The sequence below is a fragment of the Echeneis naucrates genome, chromosome 16 (genome assembly GCF_900963305.1).
Source record: "Echeneis naucrates chromosome 16, fEcheNa1.1, whole genome shotgun sequence".
NCBI lineage: Eukaryota > Metazoa > Chordata > Actinopteri > Carangiformes > Echeneidae > Echeneis > Echeneis naucrates.
Window position 1 is genome coordinate 4797472 of NC_042526.1, and position 24608 is coordinate 4822079.

General features: G+C 42.5%; 1 protein-coding gene across 1 annotated transcript in view; it reads right to left on the reverse strand.

The window, feature by feature from the left end:
- znf423 (zinc finger protein 423) overlaps positions 1 to 24608 on the reverse strand; it is a 135735-nt gene that overhangs the window by 51416 nt on the left and 59711 nt on the right. The window contains exons 4-18 of the mRNA XM_029523169.1: positions 20991 to 21168; positions 20373 to 20497; positions 20003 to 20084; positions 19810 to 19885; positions 19275 to 19552; positions 18884 to 19167; positions 18380 to 18760; positions 17981 to 18162; positions 16687 to 17226; positions 16378 to 16528; positions 15590 to 16171; positions 15271 to 15455; positions 14348 to 14769; positions 13735 to 13948; positions 12122 to 12206 (exon numbers count right to left, since the gene is read on the reverse strand). Coding sequence (XP_029379029.1) covers positions 12122 to 12206; positions 13735 to 13948; positions 14348 to 14769; positions 15271 to 15455; positions 15590 to 16171; positions 16378 to 16528; positions 16687 to 17226; positions 17981 to 18162; positions 18380 to 18760; positions 18884 to 19167; positions 19275 to 19552; positions 19810 to 19885; positions 20003 to 20084; positions 20373 to 20497; positions 20991 to 21168 — 3765 coding nt within the window. The remainder of the gene's footprint in view (positions 1 to 12121; positions 12207 to 13734; positions 13949 to 14347; positions 14770 to 15270; positions 15456 to 15589; positions 16172 to 16377; positions 16529 to 16686; positions 17227 to 17980; positions 18163 to 18379; positions 18761 to 18883; positions 19168 to 19274; positions 19553 to 19809; positions 19886 to 20002; positions 20085 to 20372; positions 20498 to 20990; positions 21169 to 24608) is intronic.

A 24608-nucleotide genomic window follows, 5' to 3' on the forward strand; every position in this document is an offset into this window, starting at 1 on the left:
ATTAAAAGGATATAAAGTGCAAAGGAGAGATTAAAACTGAAAGTGCTTTAAGAGAACTCAATCATTGATTTTAACCTGGATTCAAGAATGCTCACATTTGGGGCTGATTTAAGTTCTGTTGGTATTTTGTTCCAGTCAGGTGCTACACCGTGTCTGGTTTGAAGTTTGGGTTCCACAATCTGACCTGAGTCCGTAGATCTTCGCGCTTTACCCAGTTTATATTATATTAACATGTCATTCATGACGCATGAAAGAGCTTCTTCTGGTCTGTTTTGGGACATTCACTCTGGATGATTTCTTTAACCTGACAGATTTAATATGGCAACCCAAAGTCTTGGACTTGGTCTAGTTTTTAGAGACAGTGACTTGAGATGTTTACTAACTGCAATCCTATTTCCTTTATTCCAAAAAACAATTACTTCAGTTTTGTCCTGATTTAATTTAATCACCTTTTTTTTTTTTTTTTTTAACTAACCAGTGACAAAAAGACTCTATTGGACTGTAGTCACCTGCACACACTGTTAGATACATCTGTGTGCCATCTGCATAACTTCAATAGCAACATTAGAGTTCTGTGGAATTTGACCCATAGGCAGCATATATAGGCTGAACAGAAGGGGTCCAAGAACTGATCCCTGAGGAACGCCACATGTCTTAGCCACTCGATCGTGTTCATAACTTCTAATGAACATCTAATTATGTTCAGTTGCTAAACTACTAATCTACACTATCACCTGTCTATCTCCCCGCTGCTCACTATGCAGCTGCTCAACATACCATTAATAACATATAAAGCGCCCACAGTGGACTGACACTTGTGTGTGAGCTCTCTCCATTTCTGTTTTTCTGACTGTCTGGCACCATCTCCCCCTCTCTCTGCTGGTTCAAACAAGGCTAGCAAGGTGACCCTGAATCACAGGCTGAGTGAGCGTGCGCGTGTGTGTGTGTGTTTCCATTCGTGTTTGTTCATGTGCCTGTGAGCGCACACTTGTCTGCATGTGTGTGTACAGTCCCAGTAATTAACACCAGCCACTAATGAAGTCCAGCTGCTCGGCAAGAGGACTGAGCGGGAGCCAAAACCTGCCAGAAATCGCTCTCATCCTCTCTGTCTCCCTCTCCTCTGACACACTACTTCTGTCTCTCGCTTTATTCAACTTCATCTACCCAACCACACCCTGACTCTCTCCTCCTTTCATCTTATTGATCTGCATTTACTTGTCTCTTTTCTCCTGCCTGTTCTCCCCATGCCCTCTGTAGTTCATCACTGTATCTGTTTGTGCACTGCACAATTCTTAGGCAATTACCTTATCATTATATAACAACAATTTCTGTGAACATCTAGTTTTCTTGATGCATGATTTCATTTCTTCAATTTCTATTATTCCTTATGTTATATATCGAATATATAAAGGGTTTTTTTCCTTTATTTCAACGACTGTAAAAAGGCTGACAGGAGATGGACTTGAACCCCAGATGCTGCAATAATGCATTTTTATTTTATTTTATTTTTTTTTTGCAATGTGGTAGGACGATGATCTGGTTAATTTATTTTCCTCTACATGGCTTTATTTTGGCACGTGTGTCAAACGGCATTCATTTCAGGGTTAGTTTTTCTCCATACGATCACAGAGAATTTTGGTTTGTATTCCAAAAGTTTTATCTTCACTCATAAAATTTTGGTAGGGTGACTTTTCTTTTTACCTTTAACAACAAACAAGACACATTCAGTTAGATTATTAGGCACACCTAGCTAGAACTAAATCAATTTAACACAACAGAACTACAATAAATCCTCCCTGCATGAAGGTTATAATGTTCAGTTTGTGTTGAAAGCATTTTAGAGAGGCATTGATTCAACTTTATGGTCATTTTGGAGGTTGCAGTTTGCAGTGCTGTTGAACTGTATGTGTCTTGTGTGCATCTCTCCAGAGTCAACGTCTCTGCTTTTTTTTCATAGATGCTGTTTTACCAATAAGAAATACTTTCAATAAAGAAGGATTACATAAAATAGAACCGTTCTATTTATGTTGGCTATTGATTCATCATTGTTATATTCTTTTGTTTCGAGCATTAGTAGTTGTCAGATTGCGTGGCATTTTATTTTCTTTTATGACTTCTTTCCACAGATCAAGCGATATTTTGTTGGTGTCCATGTCCACGCTGTTCTCTTATTTCTGCTGCTTTTTTATGCTCTCCCTTGAAATTAAATGCAGGTCAACCCACCCTGCTGTGTTACATCATGACGCTTTAAACGACTACACAGCTGCCTCCTACTTGCACACTCTTACCAACGCAGTAGCAAAGTTAACAATAGTACATAAATAACACACAGAACTCACACAAGCACAAACTGAGACATCCTGAGACACACTTTAAACCATTTTTCGAGAACATGAACACAGTGCTGGCTCTACAGGATCCTGCTATTTTAGAGCTGGTTCAAAGGGCTACACAGCCACGTCATCACATTGATGTATACATCAGTATGTCTCCGCTCCCAGAAGCATGGCCGAGCACAACAATGGCACACTGCTTTGTCTCTTAACAGTAGGTATTCTGCTTCAATATTGAGTGTTGGTGTTTCTTCCTTTTGGACAGTCTTTTTTTGTCATAAAGTTTTGTGGGTCTAGTTGCTCAGTTATAATACCCCTCCCGGCCCCTGAGGAGTTCTTGGTTTTCCTGTTCAGGTTCTTTGGCTTTTGAAAGCACTAGTCTGAGAGCAGGTCCCACCGCCATGGTGGAAGGGGATATCTGATGCCCCCTGTCTCTCTCTCTTGCACACACAACAAACAGGCCATGAAGGTGCTCACCTGTGCAACTTTATCATCCTCACACAGCGGTAATCATCGTTAGTGTTTCCTGGTTTTAAAACACAACCTAACTGCATTACTATAGAGGCCTAAACTCTGCCTCTAATATACACACAGAAAATAAAGCGCACACTCTCACTTGCTACCAGCTGTGACAGATGTGCCTGTCACAGGAGAAAATGAATTCAAAATAGTTAGTGAATTAAGCAGGGAGTTAATTGTTGCTTGGCCCCTGTTTATGAAGCGCATAAAGGCAAAGCGCCTTGTTTGTCTTGTGACAATTAGCCAGCAGAGATAGAGAGAGGTGGGTGTGTGTGTGTGTGTGTGTGTGTGTGTGTGTGTGCACGTGTAATCGTCCCATTCTCCTTAGCAGCTGGTGCAGCCACACCTGGACGGGATGAGGCAGAGTGAGAGGAGAGGCTATGCAGAGGGATCCTGCTGGTACAGTTTGGTATAAGGCCCTCTATCTTTGGCCATCCGTTGTATAGAGACAGAGACAGACAGACAAACAGACACACACACACACATAGAGGGCACTAACAGAGACATCAGGCAAACTTCTGTGCAAGGGTTAAAATAGGTGATGCTGCATTTACTAATGTTTTCACGGGCAAATATTAAGTTCAGCACTCAAGCATCAACTCTATGATATGGTATGTATCCCTCTGTCTTCGGCCTCCAGCTCCATTCAAACACACACACACACACACACACACACACACACAAAGAAATTACTATTTTGTGTTCTGATGCTTATCCTAGTTGGGTCTCTCCCAGTCTATTTGTCAGTGTGTCCTATTAGGTTTCCAAACAGCTTGTAATGACTGGTAATAAACAGCAGAAGAAGAAGAAGGTAAATCAAGCGAGGAGACGACAAAATTAGCTCTCCAGGGGACCACCATGCTCCCAGCCTTGGAAAACACACAAACAGCAAATACACTAAAAATTCTGTCTATGTATTCATGCAGTCAATAAAGCCGGCATTGGCAGGATGTTTGGGATAACAGACAGCAAATACTTGGTCTTAACAGTGTCAACATGACAGAGAGGGTCTGAATATGTGAAAGAGTGAACAAAGTAGGGAGAGTAAACGGACTTACGCCAACAAATAACAACCATACCGTAGACACATTATTGGCAACATCTTCAATGTGCTTTGAGCGTGTTCTGCTGCTTGCTACAAATGTCAAAGCCCTAAGAGTCATTTTCTCATTAAAATTTCTAAATTCATGACTTCAGGACTCATTCAATTCTTCTGCAACATTTTCTGTGTTACATGTAATCCACTTCATCCCGTTTAAAGTAAATTCATTGGCAAAATGAACTGCAATCTCACACAGACATCTTCTTTTATTTACATATGTCTACATATGCTCCATCTCATCTCTCATCCTCCTCCCTTCCTTCTCGTCTTCTTCATCTAGCCCTCTGTGGTCCTCGCTCTCTCTCTCTCTCCAGTCCCTTGTCCCTTCATCATCACTCCCTCCCTCCCGCTGGTGTCACAGCTCGCTGGCTCCAGGTGGTGAGGGAGGAAGGGAGGAAGGGAGGAAGGGACATAGGGAAGGATGGAAGGAGGGAGGGATGGAAGACGGGAGGGCTGTCATCTGTGTTCATGCCATCATAGTGCAAACCAACATCCTGCTCAGTCCTGCAGTCAAACTGTTAATGAGTCAGATTTTAATATTATCATTTGTCTGGAACAGCAACTCTGTTAGTTAGGGATATCTAAGAATTGATTAATGATTTACATGGTAATTTATGATGGGGAAATTATATTTCAACAATAAGATCAAAAGACAGAATAATTGTTGCTTTAAACATGATTTTAAAAAAAATATTTAGCATAGCTTTTTTGTGTTTTTAAATTATTGTACAAAATATTTTTAATATAAAATACTGCAACCACAACAAGCTTTAACAGGAAGCTGAATTTTCAACGGACCCAAACATGAAGCTGATGGGGTGTGCAGGAGCAGTGTCAGTAATAATCACACCTTAGACATTAGTGACATTATTCGGAGTGAATGCAGAGTGTGTAAACAGATTTTAGAAGGAACACAAACTGCTCAGCGTCTTGACGCTGAAGCACACTTTTCTGTCATCAACTGCAGTGCCACAAACTTGGGATGGGACGGGATTAAAAATGTCTTTTTTTTTCCCTGACTGCGCCAAATTGTCCACCGATAATTGTAAAGTTTTGTTTCAATCTTTCTTCAGTTTAGTGCAGACAGAGGAACACACCAGCCCCCCTCAGAAGGTCAAGTAGTCTGCAGTGTTTTAGTTCAGGTGCAACAGGGCAGAAGAAAACAGCGATGTTGCTGGTGGCACAGACTGTGACACACACACACACACACACATACATGAATGAACCGGCAACCGCATTATCCACCTCCATTGACTCTAAAAGCTTCTTATTCGCCTCATTAAGTCTTCAGTGACACAAAGTAACCACATTAGGCCCCGCTCTCTACTACATACACATACATTACATGTAAGTGCATGGTTATGTGTGTGTGTGCGTGCATGTGTAAAAGGAAAGCAGGGGAAGAAAGAGGACACCAGGAAGCATAGAAAGATGTGTGCACAGACACATACCAGCTCAGCCACTGCCCCTGGGACGGCTGCTTAGACAGCAGACCGACATTACTAGTCAAGCGCATCACAGATTTGACTGCAGGCTAATAAACGGCTGAATGCAGGTTGATGTTCTGAAATGGCAGATAAGTGCAACCTCCGGGTGCAAAATAAAAGCCAGCTGAGTTTATTTAATGCCTTATACCACACAGAGGGTTTCATGAACTGTTTTTGGCCTGCACTCAATGTCACCATCAGATTTAAAGGTGAAAGCAATCGTGATTCAAGTGAGTGCTTCACGTCATTTAGGGACATTGAAGGAAAAAAAGAGCACAGATGCAGCGTTCTCAGTGGTGGACATTCAGAGTAATGATGTCCCGATATGTCAGGAAAACTGTTGTTCTGAAGTATGACGCTCAACTATTCATTATCAAAATGTCAAAAAATAATCAAAATAACATAAATAAGCAAGGCTGCCTAATGTTATTAGAGCACATTGATGTAAATAGGTAAGTAAAGCTCATGCTGTGGACACATCATTAGCCAGCATATTCCATGGGGAGCACTTAGATCCAGGTGAGTGGCCACTCGATACCTCCAAGGCATCTGTGCATGTGTGCGTTTGTGTTTGTGTATATTGTGTATGAGGTGTGAAGGAAAATGGAACATGCAGCTAGCAGCAGGGATTGGGGTGAATGAAGTTTTGAGGTGCAGTCACGGGTAACTGCCAAAAGATTTGGCTAAAACGTGCCAAACAGAGAATCATCCTTTAAGAGTATGCTAATACACTTATAACACTGTTTTTAATTCATTTCTAATTCAATGAAAACAACGTCCAGCTTGTGGTGAGAACTCAATTTCAGTTTCTCCACACCATGCAATGTGGCTTTTGTACGATCGCTAACAATTTGGAATCTGTCAATATCTTGTTGTACCTGCGAAATGTTCATCTATACATATTCAAAAAGCAGAAGAATGTTCATAAATGAAATGCTGATGGGCAGGCAGTGAGACAGCACAGAGCTGTCTTGCTCATAATGCGAGCTAAGGAGACAGAAAGGGGACAAACCTTGCCGACAGGTGGGCTCTTCTACGTGCCATCCAATAGGCAGGTGGGAATGGGGGAGAGCGGAGGAGAAAATGGGCACGGTTAGTAATACGTAGTGTCAACTTGGTATGTGGTGGGAGGAGGCAAAGTGAAGTACTGCAGACAAATTAGCTTGCTGTCATTGAGAGAAGCCATTTCTGTTTTTTTTTTTTTTTACTACTATAAATTGAAGTTGAATTCATAATGCTGCCACAAGTCAAAGCTACTGTTATGGATGTAAATAAATGGATTAAATGAAGTATAGGAGAGGGAGTTGGGGAAAAAAAAAAAAAAACAACAAAGGAAGAAAGAAAGAAAAGGAAAAATTGACTGAGGGCAGAAATGTTTTACCAAAAGTAGAGACAGAGAGCGAGGCCACCGTGTAGTGTAATTAGCAAGTCAATTTAAGGGTTACAGTCGGTATGCTAAGTGGAGACTGTTCTCTAATTAGGTCTAATGAAAAGGGGAGCTTGTGCAGACACACATGATATGTATGCACGCTTGTATGAGAGAGAGAAATAACGCGCGAGTGTGTGTGTGTGTGTGTGTGTGTGTGTGTGTGTGTGTGTGTGTGTGTGTGAACATGCATTTCAGAAGTGAGGCCTCATGCTGTGAAATCTAAAATGAGGTGATTAGTAAAGCATTAGCGGCTGCATGCAACACTCAGAACATGCTGTCAAGGACCTTATTCCTGAATGTGCGTGTGTGGGAGTATAAGTATATGCATGTCTGTGTGTGTGTGTGTGTGTGTTCTCTTTACACAAGGAACAATTTTAACATGAGGACTAATGCAGGATATGCTGTAACATTGTGTATGTTTAGCCTGTCGTTCTCATTTTCCTGGCTCTTTAGACCTATCAAAAATGATAAAGGTATAAAATGGACCAAAAAATGTTCTTACTTGCATAACGAGACGTAGCAAACTGTTTTAATCACTACCTGGTAGTCATATACCTTTTTATTTGAATCCCTGTGTTTAAATAAATCTATATCCACCATGTGGTGGCGCTTAATGACATGGAAGTACCTTTTTGATCCCACATCAGTGGCAGATTCTCTATTAACCAAGTTAACATGGACACATTTTTTTTTTTCAGCGCAGAATTGTGTTTTCACCTCACACCATTAATCAGGCAGAGAATTTCTTCATGATTTGCAAGTGCACAGAAGAAAACAACTGCTGTGCAGTCCAAAGAGACATGCACACACAAACATACAAGTACACGTGTACATAGAATGAAGGGAGCACGGAAATTGGATACCAAAGCAAAACAAATTAGTTGTGATGAACTAGACCACAAAGTTACTGCATTTCTTCCCGATCTTCACCCAGAATAGTAAATTTACTTGTGCTGCAGATGTACAGACATGAGCACAGTGCTCCTTTACCATCATCTCTCATTCTCAGTGCCGCCTTACCACCAGTTCTGCCTGTTTGTCTTTTTTCTGGTGTCTCTCATCTCCTCACTAACCCCCCTCGCATCCTCTCCTCCCATGAAGCGCCCCCCCCCCCCAAGTGTGCCCAGCCGAAAACACAAATAAGTGCTTTCTACATGCTTCTCTCATCTCTGCTTCTTCAAGCCCTCCCTCCCCTTCCCACCTGCTCAGGAGTGTTGGGGGCAAGAAAAACTGAACACACACAGCTCTGTGATTACACATACACACAGGTGGGATATCCCCCACCCTCCAACCAACACACAAACATACACACAATGTGTTTCAAAAGTCTGCACAAACAAAGAATAATTTTTTGCCTAATATAAACAAACTCTCTCTCAGACAAACGCAAAGTTTGACAGCTTACAGTGGGCTGGTGATCATATTCATTGGCAATGGCAAAAGAAAACAAACAAAACCACGTATAGCACAACTACAGTACTCTAACCTATAAAATACACAAATTGGTAAATGCTTATTTTTCAAAAAAAATAAAATAAAATTGTATCACTTCTTTCATGCAAACTATACACAACAGACTAAATCTGAATGTAGATACATGATGTACTGTATACTGTACTTGCCCTTAGGGTTTTGTCTTTCACACAAAAATACCCCAAAAAAAATTCTCAAATGGCAAGCTGGTACCTGAGGCAAAAACGGATAACTCAATTTCTCTCTCTTTCTGTCCTCAGTGTGTGGGAGAAGGACTGAGGCTATGTGTGAATGCATCTGTGTGTTTTAACAATCTAAAGTGTGGGCACTACCAGTTTACCAGCATTATTGTGAGATCATTACCAGTTAGCAGATTATAGATTTGGAAGAGGTTTGGCCGCATCACATCTCACTGAATTGCAGATGTTTCATGAACTAACGTGTCTAAAGAGCAGATGCCACATGTCTGAGTCGTGCTCATCCAGTCCAGTTTAACCTTTGCTTTAAAATGTTCCGATACAAAGTTTAACAGCGTGCATCAGTCCACACGCAGCAGCCTGAGGCAGTTTGTGAAATACATTAACCGACTTCAAGAAAAAAAGAAATAAATAAAAATCAACTGTTAAATTCCACTGTCACTTCCACCTGATTTCTCTTTCCCTCCTACAGTGCCTCTCCTCTCCTCTCCCCCATCACCCTCACTGTGTCTGCCACTAGAGCATGGCATTGACCACATGGTGATTTAATTAACTTGTGTGCTGTGCTACAGCCAAAACTAGCGGGAACACACACAGGGCGAGTATACCATCACACCATCCACATACATATGCACACAAACAGGTATAACCCAGGGCTGAGAACTATTTCAGCATCTGTCCCTTAAATTACAGTCACGTAGGCCAGTGGAATAAATTTTTTGGTACCACATCATCTATTATGATGATGAAAAATTGCTTCAAGGGGAGGAACATGCTACATAGAAATATAAAATGGAGAGAACATGTTCAGGTGACAAACTTGAGGTCTGAAACGCAGCTGATTTTTTCACAGCACCGCAAGGATTCCTCTCTAGACGTCTCATTTTGACCCTCTCTTCCTTTGTCCGTTTAGTGTTGTCTCTCTTTCTCTTTCTGAGAGCGTAATTAAAAGGACTGTGGGGGGCACCGTGTATTACCCGTGGAGTAATGTGACAATCACATTACTGGACTTGATTAGGTAAGAGGAAACTCCCTCCTGTCTCCTCCCTCAGCAGGTCAAAACTGTCAGTGTCATTGCTAACAGGCTTGTTTTAATAATAAAAAAAAAAAAAAAAGACAAAACAAAACAAACAAAAATGTGACCGTTTTTTTCATCGTGTACATTTTTTTGTGACACATCAGGCTAAGGGGTAAGAGGTCTCATGCTTTAAGGTGCTTCAGTGAAAGATCTGAGAACATCAAAAGAAAATGAAGATGAAGGAGAGGACGATAACTGGAAGAGAGAAAGGGAATGAAGGGGATTAAACGGAGAAAGGCTGTGTGCCAGGTGAGTGTTGGTGTGATACACATTCACAGCCTGAGGATGTGACGAAATAAACCACCGGTACAAATAGCTTAAAGCATAAATTCTTTGTGAGTATAACGACTTCAAATCTGTGATTTGATTGTCATTTGATAGTCAGCAGAAAATTAGGTTACAGTTAATTATAATGTGCTGTTTCAACACCACGCTGCTTAAGTATAAAAAGAAAACTTGAGTTAATGTACATTGCTAGAAGAGGAGGACTGTACCTCACAGATACACAAGCAGGTAAATCCTGTGTTTGGGCTTCATGGACCCCCAGTGACGCCGAGGATGCTTTTGTCAAACAGTTTTTTCATGATTTTGTGCATTTGTGAAGTGGTCAATCACACATTGAAGCTAGGAGAAAACTGAGCTCATGTAAATAAAACATCTTCCTTTTGGCTTTCGTATCAAATGAGAGCCGTCTCTGTGTATCAAGTATTTGTTTCCTTCTTCATCAGCAGGGAGGAGGGGTGCAGGAAATACAATAATCAGAAATGGGCAAGCTCTTAAAAATAATCTGCCTCAATTTCATAATTAATCCGTGCTATCTTTTCACATAATTAGCATGTTAATTAACCCAAAACTGCCACCGCTGTGTGCCGTGTGTGTGTGAATTCTTGTTCTAATACTCCAGCGGAGACTTTAACCTGAATGCACACTTACCCATGAGCACTTAAGTCACCATTGGTTAGGAATAGGTTTACGTTTACGGTTGGAATTATACAAAAATGGTGAGATAAGGTTGAGCGAATGTCCCCACAGGGATAGTGAAACAAGTCTGTATGTGTGAGAAAAAAGATGGTGTTTCCTGGAAAAAGAGCCAGAGGAGGACGAGTTACCAATCAGACCAGGAGGAGAAACAGAAAGAGAAATGACAGGACAACTGGCAGGGCTCTCAGAGAAGAGTTACAGAGGTGAGATGAAAAAGGATTAGGAGCCAAGAGAAGAAGGTCGCAGGAACACAATGAAGGGAATGGGACAGAAACTGACAGGATGAAAGTGGGTTGTTTCAGTAAACGACTAAACTAAAGTATACTTTGTGTTTTCTTTGTGGGTGGTGTGTGACAGCGTGCATGACTGTGTGGATGACTGGGAAAAGAAGTTAAAGTTACTCCAGCTGTACTTCTTTTTCAATTCTCTCCTAAAGTCTCTAGATATTACTAGATGACTCAGAGCGATGTCAGCACTCTCTCTCTCTCTCAAAGCAAACACTTTCTTGTTCTACCTCAGTTTCATACACAAACACACACACACACACACACACACACACACACACACACACACACACACACCTCAGAGTACATCAGTGACTCTGGGATTGTCTGTCAGGTCTGCTGTGGGGCTAAGGGTGGGGGGGTAGGGAGTGTTTGGTCCCCAGCACCACTCATCGGCCCGCCTCGTTAATCTCTGTGACGACAGAGATGCTAAGACAGCAAATTAGCAGCAAGAAAAAACTGTTGCGGGGGAAGCTCACAAAAGAACGGACTCCAAAAAACAAAGGTAGTTTTAGTTAAACACAATATTTTAGCTAAACACACACATATGCAACTCTCACTCCCTCACATACACTAACACACACCTTTTCTCAGGCTTTAACAGGTGATTGTGGTTCTAAAGGGAGAAAACTGAACATCCCTTTTGTAGCTCTGGTTATTGATCTTTTGTTCCTTTTCTTCCGTGCAAAAGCAGCCGGTGAAACACGAACACATGACCGAAGGAATGTCTTAGTCAGGCACAACATAATGGACTGTGATGCATTTGTTTATAAGAAATGACAGCCATGTTCTTCTAACCCCCACCCAGATATGTAATTCAATGCATCTACTTGCATAAGTAACCAAGTATTTCATGTTTGATGATTTTATTAAGTTTCCACAGCGATTCTCAGTAAAGTTTTTCAGCCCTCAGAGGTGCAGCTAAGTGATAAATTAAAACAGCTGGCACGGTAAAACAAGTCAAAAAGAGCTCTTCATTTCACCTGTCTGTCTAGCGCCTCTGAATCTTTGCCTGTATGGCTGTGTGTGTGTGTGTGTGTGTGTGTGTGTGTGTGTTAGTTAAATCAAATGTGTGCAGGAAGGACATAGTGGCAGTGAAGTTGTGCTATTGAACGGAGAGTCAATAGGAGGACGTGACATTCACAGACATCAGAATAACAGTCTCGCATACACACACACGCGCGCGCGCACACACACACACACACACACACACACAGAAAGAGCTGTGCCTAACTCACCAATCATGTGGTTGGCGACGTGAATTTGGATCTCCCGTTCCGTCTCAAACGTCATTTGGCATTTAATACACTGATAGGTCTTTTTCTGTAACAGAAACAAACACAAAAACATTATATGTTAGTGAGATTTTTTTTTTTTTTTTTAATCAAAAGTAAAAAAAAATATATATATAAAAAAAAAAAAAATCCAAACTTGTGTATCTCTCAAGTACATAGAGCACATATCATTTGAAAAACGTTTTGTTGTATTTTCAATATAAAATATGAAAACGTTATGCCTGTAAAGAAATAACAAAAGAATCTGTAAGATCATGAATGGGGTGAGTGAGAATGGTAACAACTCGTAGAAAACAGAGAAATTTAACCATTTTAATACTTGAAAACTATGAAATATCCAAATAAAAGAAAATAAAATAAATCTTTCCTGAAGATATGATACTTGGACGCCCCACACAAAGTCTCACACTAATCAAGCAACACTGCAAACCAAAATCTTCAGAGACTTGGTGAAAGGAGGAAGAGGTACACACACACACAGAAGATCCTCTACAGAGAGAGACAGAAATTAATAAGGGAGGGAGTGCACAGAAAAAAGATTAAGGGGGGAAGCAATGAAACAGAAACAGGAGGAATGGGAGTGTAAGAAAGGAAGACAGGAGTAAAAGAAAAAGATACAGAAGAGCCAGAGAAACAAGGGCGAGAGACATAGAAACAAAGAGAGAGAGGGAGGCAGCAGCTCTGCTTATCCATTCATAGCACACAGCGATCACTCATGCACAAACACATACAAAATACACAAAGGCCCCACTTCCACTATCTCTCTGCTGCTTCAGCCTGCTAGACTGAGTACACACACACACACACACACAGAAATCCTACTTTGTCTTCTTTGTGCTGTTAGACTAAGCAGAAACAAAGGTGCAGGTAAGACAGAGGGTCCCAGGGAACTGTCTCTAACACACGCACATGCGCACACACACTCATGAACACACACATGCACTTCCAAGTACACACTTTCACACACAGACACGCGGCAGGTCCCGGGGAGCCTGACTGTCAATATCAAGTAGAGCGAACAGCTCCCACAATGCCTCAGCACGCCCCAGCCGCAGGACCCAGTGGGGCTCAGCTGACACACACCGACATACACACACGCACATGTATGCAAGCTGCAGACACAAAAGCAGCAGCACGCATCAACACTTCACGCATACACATTCAACTCATGGAAACATACAGTCAGCAGGATTTTTGAGCCTCTTGCACTCCTGAAAATGTCTCCATCTGTTAAATACAGTTCATCTTATTTGCATGACCAAATGTAATGCTGCTCGTGTATTGCTGCGTAATAATTCATCGACTGTACTGCACTCAAGATTGCTTTTTGGAGGAGAGCAGAGAGAATAATATTTAAGATACAAACCCAATTCCGGGTGTCAGGGTTTGAGCAAATACTTTTTCAATAACAGGACCTACCCCACACTCACATTACCATATTTTCTCCTCACCGACGGAAAGAGCAATAGCTCACATCTGATTCGAGAGGTTTTCAATTTCATGAAGTTTCAGTCAACAAATGATACAAAATCATCTCTCTGCTCATTCCGTCTCACCTTCGGTGCAGGTGAAGCCTCGGCCTTCTTTCCTGCTGCGCTGGTTTCCGGGCTGACCTCTGGGTGATCTGTCTGGACGTGACTCTCCAGGTCCTCCAGGGATTCAAACTTCACCCCACACTCTGGACACCTTAGCCCGGCTATGGCCTTCTCTCCCTGCGTGTCCCCGGGCGTGGCAGCCCCTCCCTGGTTTGGGCTCTGGCCGTTTGTGCCCCTGGTGTGATAGAGAAGTTGTTTAATTTGTGGTGATTTCAGCAAACAAAACTGTTGCTCAATGACCATGCAAAGGTTAAAGCTCTTAACTACATCTGAAGCTCTTTTTCTATGAATGCTACAAAATCAATCCACTTCGCAAGCTATATCAACAGTCAGTGAATACAACATGATATCATTTGCTGTGCTGTTGAGGCACACTTTTTACAAACATATTCCTCCCCAGTTTTCCACTAATCAGAATCTCATATGAATGTTTTTACTTGCGTGTTTTGCTGTAAAAGCGTTCTTTGCTTCATCATCAAGATAGAACCATTAATTGCTAAAGATTTAGGGCATATTCACCTAATTGGCCAGTGGCTTAATATAAGTTTGTAGGGTTTGTAAAATGGCTACCTACCTGCTCATGCAGCCAGCACAGAGGCCATAAGGCAGCCCATTAACATCCAGCTTCACCAGCTCTCCTTTGTTTTTGAACTCCTTTAGGCAGAAGGCGCATTTATACAGCTTATGCTGCTGCAGCTGCCCGTTTGGGGATGAAGAGGCTGAACCGTTGCCTCCACCTCCTCCTCCGTTGCCACCTCCTCCTCCAACTCCTCCAAGTGCAGAACCACTAGAAAGCTTCTGCATGTGGAAGGTGCCGTGGATCTTCAGCTCCAGGGTGGAGGTGACGGTCTGCATGCACACGACACAGCGGAAACCGGTGAGGGAGTTTCGAAGGTCCGGGTGCATCTGGCAATGCTCTATAAACTCCTCCTCACTCTGCAGGGGCATCTTACAGATTCGACAGGTTCCTGTATCGAGACTCTTACTATGGGTCACCTGGAAAAAGGTGGATGAAGAACACAGGAATAATGAATAGAACAAGGAGAGTAATATTTTTCTTATTTTTTAAAATCTGCATAAAAAAAAAAAATGCTCAAAGAATCAACAAATTGATTCATCTTAACTAATACTACATTGCTGTGCATTAACACTTGCACATTTTACATTTATTAATTTATTTTGCTTACATAAACATGAAACTCTCACAATAACTGACTTTACTGTGGTGCAGCGCAAATTGCCTCTCTCGGGACAATTTAAGTTTTTTTAGGTCTGAACTCAAAGCAGCCAAAGATGTTTCTGGATCAAAAGACAGGTACAAAGACAGAAAGCAACAAAATACAACAAGAGAAAAGCAAAAATGTGTGTACACACAGGCACAACTGTGCTGTTGTACCTGTGAGGCACCCACGCTCACAAAAAACTCATAAATTACATGCTAAAACATAGATACCTGAAAAGACAAAAAAAATACAGGCAGGACAAAAGAAAAAGCACCTTGTGTTCAGTGAGGGTTAGCAGAGAGGGGAAACGCTCGCCACATATCGGACACATGTAGTGTTTTGTGGGACCACGGTGTGTTTGAGCGTGCTCACGAAGCCCATTCTCTGAAAAGAAAGTTCTCGAGCACACGTTGCACTTGTGGTTCCCTTTGATGAAGTCTGCCTTCTTCTTTCGAGAACCTAGTAGAAAGTGCATTATTATTATCACCATAGGTGAAATATATACAATATATCAAATATGACAATGTAAAAAATTGAAAAGTGACCCCTTACAATCAACAAGCGTGGAAAAGGTAGAAGAAAGTAGTCGTTACCAGCATCATCTTCCCCTGGTCGGATGTTGTGGTCACGCAGCCGGTGGTTCTGAAGTAGGGACTCCATGGTGTAGGCCGCCCCGCAGATATCACAGGCATACATGGGCTCCGAGTTGTCCAGCTCCTCCTCCCCGCCACTTGCCTCGTGGCTGTTGGCGGCATCTGCCCCTTGGCCTGTTGCTCCTCCCACCACTCCACCCTTCAGCAACATGTTCTGTAGGTCGGCTTGTTCAGCAGCCACCACTGATGCTCTCTCAACACCTCCTGTACCTCCGTTGCCACCACTTCCTCCTCCGCCTCCTCCGCCTCCTCCCCCTCCTCGCTTCGAGGACTGTGCCAGCCCGTTGGGTGTCCCATTCTGGCTTGCACTGCTCCCTGTACCACCTCCATTGCCGGTGATATTGCCGCCTTCAAAGATGCAGTGCTTCTCCCTCAGGTGTCGCTCTAGCAGTGAGACGGCATGGAAAGCTTTGCCGCAGAAGCGACATGTGAACTTCTTGCTGTGTGTAGTGATGTGACACTGGAGCTCTACCTCCGTTCCAAACGTTTCCCCACAGAAGATGCACTTTCGAGGCTTGAGTCCTGTGAGACAAGAATTAAGGTAAGATATGGAAAAGACTACCATCACTGAAATACTTTGTGAACCAGAATTTATTTGTTGGTTTTCTTTGGTAAATATCCACTTCTAGTCGTCTTTACTTTTTTTGGTCTTTATTCTACTATTAACACCATAATATACATTATCCATTTTCTAATAAAACTTAGTCCAAAGCAAAGGTGAACTTTACCTGCTCCAAGACCCCCTGGGAGACCTGACCTTTGGCCCAGATGGTTATGCTTAACATGGAGCTGAAGATCAGTCTCCTTCCTGAAGTCCCAGGCACAAGCTGTGCAGCGAAACAGCTTCTTTTCGTTGCTATGCTTCACTGCCAAATGCACCTGAATAAGAGAGCATGGCGATTTACTTTTTTTTTAGAAATATATTCACCTGTAAACTATGTACCTCATATATTTAGTGTTTTCTCCTTTCTCCAGCACTGATGTGAGAAATCTTAAAGTAAATAACGAACCATTTGTAGGAAGGTCGTGCCACTTACCTGTATGGAGACCTTTGAATCAAAGACCTCCTGGCAGAGTGTGCAGTGGTACAGGACAAACGTGTGCATGTCCAGCAGGTGTTTCTGCAGGTCATCCACAGAGGAGAACTGTTTATCACAGCTTTCACACACATACTGAGTTGACGTGGTGGTGTAGTGCACTGTCAGGTGTTGGAGCAATGCCTCCTGGGACTCAAAGTCCTCTTTGTTGCACTGGGGGCAAGACTGGCGCCTTAGCAGCATCTCCAGGTGTGACTTTAGATGGGCCTGGAAGCCCTCAAAGTTGGCGAATCTCAGGTCACACTGGTTGCAGGGGTAGTCCCCATTGCTCCCCATCGAGGGGGTGGAGTCTCCTCCAAGTCTGTGGCGTTTCGGGGAGGAGATTTCGACGTCAGAGGAGGCCGGGCTTAAGTCTGCAACCTTCGCTTGCCGTTTGTTGTTGGCCAATGGGATGTTCTTGTGGTTCTCCTTTATATGCTTGGTGAGCTTGAGGAGTGAGCCGAAGATAGGAGAATTGGTGCAGTAAGGGCAGGAGTAAACCTGCACATGGACAATAACTTTACTCCCTTTAAAATTGTAGTACATTGACATATACTGCTATTTAAAGCCTGGAGAGTAAAAGAGAAGTTGTGAAAGACGCAGAGAGGAGGCGAGGGAGAGAGAAAAGGAGCAGGAGAGCCAGATTCATACACAAACCATAAATTCTAATCATCCCCATAACTCAGCAGGCTCATGTATAAAAAACTGAAGGCTAATACATCAACTATTAGGTGACAGTGAACACTACGCTGCCTTGTGTCTTTTTGACTTTTAAAGCCAAAGTTTATGAGAACATGGGAAATGAAGTGAGTCATGTCCAAGTATAACAAAAAAAAAAAAAAATGGATTGAACAAGAAAGCAGTGGGTGAGGCGTATTATTTTCATCTTGTGTAGATAATTCCTACTCAGCATAAGTAATCATGAACTAAGAAACTGAAATTGTTGGCATGAACTTCCAAGCAGCTCCAGTTATGTGCTGATCACAACATAAACTATGAGGTCAAGAGGTCAGATACACAGTTACTCGGTGTAGCTGCAGACTCATTAATTGTAGGCTCAACATAGAAAAAGAGAATACAATTCATATAATCATTAAAAATGTTCCCTTACATGAGTAATATGTTTCACTAAGCGCTTCATCAGGCTCATGAAAAAATACAGGAAATGCCTGATTAAATAAGTTAGTACTAATCAGCTCCAGCAAGCTTCAGCTCTGTCATTGAGCAAATTTCACTAACTGTTGGAAACCCTCACCTCCATGAAGGACTGAGATGCTGCCTGTAGTACAGGGGACTCCAGTTTAGCCACCACGCCTCCAGAGGCAGCTCCACCCCCTGCAGCTGAGGTGCAGTGTGTCTGCTGAATGTGCTCTGTCAGTGAAGACTCAGTCAGGAATCCCATGGAGCACTGGTTGCAGAAGAACGCATGGTTCCCCTCTAGGATGCACGATGAATTAAATTAGATTGTTACCATAATGAAGATTACAGTAAATCAAGAGCGTGTCAGTTACGTGCACAACAGTACAATCCCCCTAACTAGGAAATACTAGTCCCAGCAACAATAACGCTGTATATGCATCAGCCTTTGCTAAATGTTTCTCACCAAACAAGCACTGTGACCACAGACGTTTCTGTATTTGGAAAATGATCCCACCTAATGTGGTGGATCCAGCCACAATCCCACCGGGCAGGCAGTGGGACACTCTGATGTGCTCTTGTAGAGAGTTGATGTCTCCAAACATATCTGGACAATAGTTGCAGTGAAACGCTGTGACGTTAGTGAACTGCAGCAGAGGGAAAGCCGCTGCTGCCGTGCCCACACCACCTCCACTGGCACGGTGGGCTTTGCGGACATGCTCGTTGAGATTGTACAGCGTTGGCAGAGTGTCCAAACAGAGTTGACACGTATGGCTCTGCTGCGGCTTATCTGCATGGATGGTCTTCAAGTGGATCTCCAACACCGCCAGACTGTGGAAGTCTCTCTTTGAGCAGTAAGGGCAAGAGTATGTCACTTTTCCCCAGTTCCCTCCTCCACCTGTGGAGATAAGTAGATAAACTGCAACTTTACAAAAACACAGAGGCTTTTCGACCTTCAAGTGTTCCCTATAAAGTCAGGGCATGTTTACATGCTTATTCTGTAAATAAGTGACCTCCATACCTCCACCTTGATGACCCAGGTTTATCCCAATCTCCTCCCCAGTGTCGGTGCCTCTTCTGCGGCCCCGTTCACTGCCCTGGCTGGGTTTTAGCGTAGAGTCAGGTGTGGAGCCTCTCTCCAGGCTGGCGCTGGAGTCTGGAGTAGCCGAGCTCATCGAGGCCACGCTGCCTAGTGCAGGGTCGGGACTGGCAGCACTGTGATTGGAGGAGTCGGGCTGGCGATGGCTGTCTAGGTGGCAGTAGACGTCCTCCACAGAGGGGAACTGTTCCGAACAGACGGGGCATCTGGGGAAAGAAGGAGAAAGACCAATAAAATATAAATTCTATAGCAACTTTTCACGCTAACAAAACGCAGCTGATTACAAATGTTAGAAAACAAAGCTCTGCAGTACTTGTGTTTGCGGTTGGCGTGCTGAGTTTCAATATGTGTGAGGAGAGAAGCCTCATCCAGGAAGATCTCGGGACAGTGGATGCATTGCAAATCAGCTCTGTCGGACAGCTGGGGGTGTCTGGTCAGGACGTGTTTCTCTAGCTCCTCAGTCTGGCTGAATGTATCCTCACAATAATCGCACATGTACAAGTCTTGCTCCAAATCTCCATCTCCTCCTCCCTTCTTTCCTCCATCCTTCTCACTCCTCAGTGCAAGATGCTCTCTGTTCTTGCGGTGAGCCTGCCAGGGTCAAATGATTGAGCTTTAAAGAAGCATATGTTCCTAATAATCCACCAGTAAGCTATGATTTGTTTTCACTTTAACTGGCATACATGTTAAGAATAAATTGAATGAATTTTCTTTCCTGCTTTCCTTTGGACATGTATCTTGTTTTTCAAAGCGCTGAAATAACTATTGGAATATTGAACACCTAAGTAAATTTTAACAGTAACATAAAATATATATATATATATATTTTTTTTTTTTTTTTAACTCACCTGCATGTGACTCTGCAGTGATGAGGTGGAGGAGAAGCCGCGCTTACACACACTGCATTTAAATGGTTTGCTTGAGCTAAAGGAGTGAATTGGAAAAAAAAAAACAAAAACAAACAAGACTTATAGAAATAAAGCATAAATCAAAAGTAATTCCTATTTACAGCATCCATTTTGTGAGATCAAAAACAGTTACCTGTGTGTCTTGAGATGGATCTTTAGGTGATCAGAGCGAGAGAATGCAGCTTCACACTCCTGACAACTATATTTCTTGTCTCCTTTATCATGTGACAGACAAAGATGACAACTTCACAAGAGCACGCTGATGCATGTGACATACAGAAAATGTTGCTGTGGCTCAAAGAAAATCTTACGACTCAATCTCTATCCCTGTGACTCCTGTCTTCTTTACTCTCCTATAATGCTGATGCCCAAAATGAAATGTATTAAAGCAACAAGGGAACCCACATTTATTAGTGGCCTTCTTCTAGTCATCCCAGTGATAACATTTAAAGTGTACACAAAAACACAATGTCATGGCGCACACTGCACTTTTTCAAACCAACCTGTGTGGAGCTTGACGTGGCGGTCTCTGCTCCTCTTGTGCTTAAACAGACGGCTGCAAAAGGTGCACTTGAAAGGCAGCTTGTCACTGTGGATCTGCTCATGGCGCTTCAGGTAGCTCAGGCGGCTGACGGGGATGAGGAGGAGACAGATGACAAACAGCCATGATATGATGACTCATGAATTATCAATGAGGGGAGCGATCTGGTCGGGCCAACTAAATTAAAACGTATCAAGCTTAACAATTTCAGCAATGAGAATTGAAAAAAGAATAGAGCAAACACACAAAGGAAGAGCAATATAAAGAATTATGATGATGACTTCATGGTGTATGTGACAGCTGTTCTTAAAGTGGGTCTTGAGTGAGTCCCTGGAGGGATAAGTGAGAAATGTATTCACCTCATTCCTTTCACCGTTTGCCTTGGTGGTCTATGTTACCATGGTAATATTGTGAATACTGTTTGTTCATGTACTTATTAGTATTCATGAGTGGGAAATGAAAATGAGACTAAACAAGTAAATATGGCAGTGGTGATTTGCGGACAATGCGACGTGCGTTACAGTGTTTCAGAGGATGCATCTGGAGAATTTTAGGGAACCAAAGATGTTAGAGTTGATACCTGAAAGATTTATCACAGAACTGGCAGGGGTACGGCAGCCCTGCGCCTCCTTCCTCCTCGCCACCAGTGGCCATGCCAAGGTCGCAGCAGCCATCGGGCATCTGCGAGGGGGAAGCCACGTCTTTACTGGAGGGTGAGGAAGGCACCCAGGATAGCCCCGCTGGATCATCATCACCGTCTGAAAGAGAAGTACATAGAACATTTTAACAAGAAGGTTTCACTTTTCTCCAGACAAAATAACACCAAAAACTGCACTTTCTTTTTGCAAAAATGAGACTGGAGAGCACAGCCAGAAAAACTGGAGGTAAAGGCGAGAAAATTAGAATGATTAAGAAGAAGTTATATCTTTCTTGGAAGGCGAAAGGCAGGAGAGGCAGCCTGTGGGAGTTCAAATGAGAAAAACAGAGTATAAACAAAAAAATAAACAAATTTATTCTGGTAACACACACATAAATATAGAGCGAAAATGAGGATGGCAGAGATAAAGAGAGGGAATGAAACAGAAGAGAGAGACACACTCCAGCAGCAGCAACATCTAAATAGAAAGCTCCAAGAACTATGTATCCCCGATGGGGCCCAGAAATAAGGACAGAGTGTATTTTCTCTCCCTTCATCCTCCCTCTGCAGCGATCCCTCGTTCCATCCCTCCCCTCCCCTCCCATCCCTCCATCCGTCCCTAAGGACCATAGATCCGCCTCATCATATTTTCATTAGGGCCCTGGCAGATTGAAACGTCGGAAAAGCGATTAGGAGATGTGGAGAGCAGAGCGGAAAGATGGCGATATTCACTCCCTTTATCTGTCATACATAGGAGATTATGCATTGCTCTTTTCTATTTTTTTTTTTCCTCTCTCTCCCTCCTTTTTTTCCCCTACTGTGTAGTCTGGCACAGAGGCGACAAAAAGGCCACGACTCCTTTAATAGACACTTCAGAATGGATTTGAGGCGACAAAGGAGGGGGCTGAATAATGCTTGATATTGTTCTGTCCGTCTTTGTGCGCTCTGTGAAGCAGCACAGTGAGGCTATTTAGCATTTTCCCTGAAAAATGTAAAGAGGGAGATGATGAGAGGAAAAGGGGAGGCTGCTTTCTCTGCTTTATCTAATTGCTACATCATCCAAGACAGTAACAAATCAAAGAGAAAATATAAGGAAACAAGGATGGCAAGGCAGTGAAAGCGAGGGGAAACATGACTTGTGCCATTTCATCGTAACGCCCCTATTTTTGCAATGCAAACACAGGAGCTTAGACATATGTGAAGTGGAGAAGTTTCTCTTGATAATTTTAGAAACCTTGCAAAAGCACACAACATTTTACCTCAGCCAACTCCTACCACGATCTTGTGTGTCAGTGTGTGTGTGTGTGTGTGTGTGTGTGTGTGTGTGTGCGTATCTTGTCTACTGTGTATTACGCCTTGCAGAGAGGGGGTGGAAAACAGATTCTTGTGATGAATCGATTGCTGGGAAAATGTAGGCACTGCAATGAGCAAATAGAACTCTGCAGGGGGGTCTGGGTTAAAAAAATGAAGAAGCATGAATTATAAATTTGACTGGGAGCAAGAATGAAAGTAAAAAAGGCTTGAGAAAATATAAAGAATAGAGATGTCAACATGAAGCCTAACAGTAAGGAAAGAGACAGAGAGAGAGCGAGAGAGCGAGCTGGTGAGAGGGACAGATTAGGGAGAGGCAAAATAACTAGGAAGCAAAGAAGGAAGTGAGGAGGGAGGAGGAAGAAGTCCATGGAAATGCTGCCAGGGTAAAACAAACAACGTGTCATCCAAAACTATCACACACAGTGATAAGATATGACTGCTCAATAGAACCATAAATCAGAAAATGGAAAAAGTGTTAAGAGGAGAGATTAGATGTCTTAAGAGGATACAGAGAGATATTGAGGGAAATTCAAACCGTACAGATGAAGATAATTTTGTAACTTGTCTCGGGTTATTTTAGTTTATTACTCAGTTTTTACTTGTGCATCAGCTGAACAGTGTAGGACGTCACTATTAATGTTTGTGTAGCTGAGAGATTTTTAAATTAACGGAAATCTCAAAGAAATGAAGTCATATCCAAAATTTAATCCCCTAAGAACCTCAATGCACTCATTTTTAGTGAGCATCAGATTAATTTATGTTATGCTGTAATGATCACAGTGATCATGGTCAATAAAATCCGCTGGAGATTAAAACAATCAACAATTTTGATAACTGAATAATGCTTTATTGCTGCTTCTTGCCTCTGAAGTCAGAGATTTTTTATGTTTCAGATCATTTTATCCCTGAGGCCTTTGGAAAAAACTTTCTCACAAATGTTTCCTTACTTTTTAACACATCATGGGCTCATCATCAAAATAATTAGTAATTTAATTCATTATAAAAATAATCATAGATGTACCGACGAAAGTCGACTATTCCCATGTAAGGTACACAAGGCCAGAGATTACTGTGGTAAAGCACACTGAAGTGGCTAATGGAAAATCTTTGCAGCAACACTAAATTATTTGTTTTGCAAGTATTGTTGCTTTTTCAGAGATTCTGTGTGGATGATGTGTTAAAAATTCCAATGCAAGCAGGATAAACAGCGATCTTTACGTTACATGATTAGAGATTAAAACTTCTGTCATGACTTATAACACAAGGTAGATCACGAATGTGTGTTTAGCTCCATTGTCATGAAAAACACAGCTTCAGTGGTTTACACAGAAAGAGTCAAAGTTTTATTATATTCTATTTATTTCTACCTGTATTAGTTACACTTCAGTGACAGCTTACACAAATTAATGTACCATCTACATAATGTACGGCTGGCGTTAATAAAAGTGTGTCTATAAAACATCAATCTAGACACCCCCTGCTGCTCACACAAGAGGGTCAAGTTTCTTAGTGTAGCCTGAGAAAGTGGAGTGATACAGTTTCAAACACAGCTCGTAACCTTTTACCTCTTGTCTCATTCCTTGGCTGTGACTGAGAGGATTCACTTAACCGCAACCCGATGACAGAGCAAACGGTCAAACACCAGACACAAAGAAATACTCAAGCCTAAATGGTCAGTTGTGGCTGAGCATTAAAAAAAATAAATAAAAAAATAAATAAATAAAATAAGGAGAGTACAGGAGATGAAAGGACCTCAGATAAAAACAATGAGAGTGCCTCTTCGCAGCGCTGGTCCGAACACATGTGGGTCATTACAGGCGCACCAGTATGAGTCAGTTAAATGGTAATGTGTCAGAGGTGGGAAAGTGGGAGGAAGAGAGTGAGAGAGACGGACAGAACGAGACAGAAATTCATTCAGAGCAAGAGGGAGAAATCACTTTTTTGGGGGGTGGGGGGGTTGAGAAGGAAGGGGAGGAGAGATTAGCGTCATTAAAGAGCCCTAATCCTCTGACTAGCGTGGCTGGCGCTAAAATGGAGGATCACACGGCTTTTTAACGGCGCCTTTGTCAGTCGGCCGCGAGGGGACCTGGCAAGACAAGGCCGAATGGCAAACTGGGAGAAACTAGGGGATGGGGAGGGGGTGGGGAGCGAAGAAAATTTCAATGAAAAGTTAAATTAGAGAAGAATCCTCGAGAGGAGAGGAGATGAGGAGTATGGATGGTTTAGGGATGGGGATTGGAAGAAAAA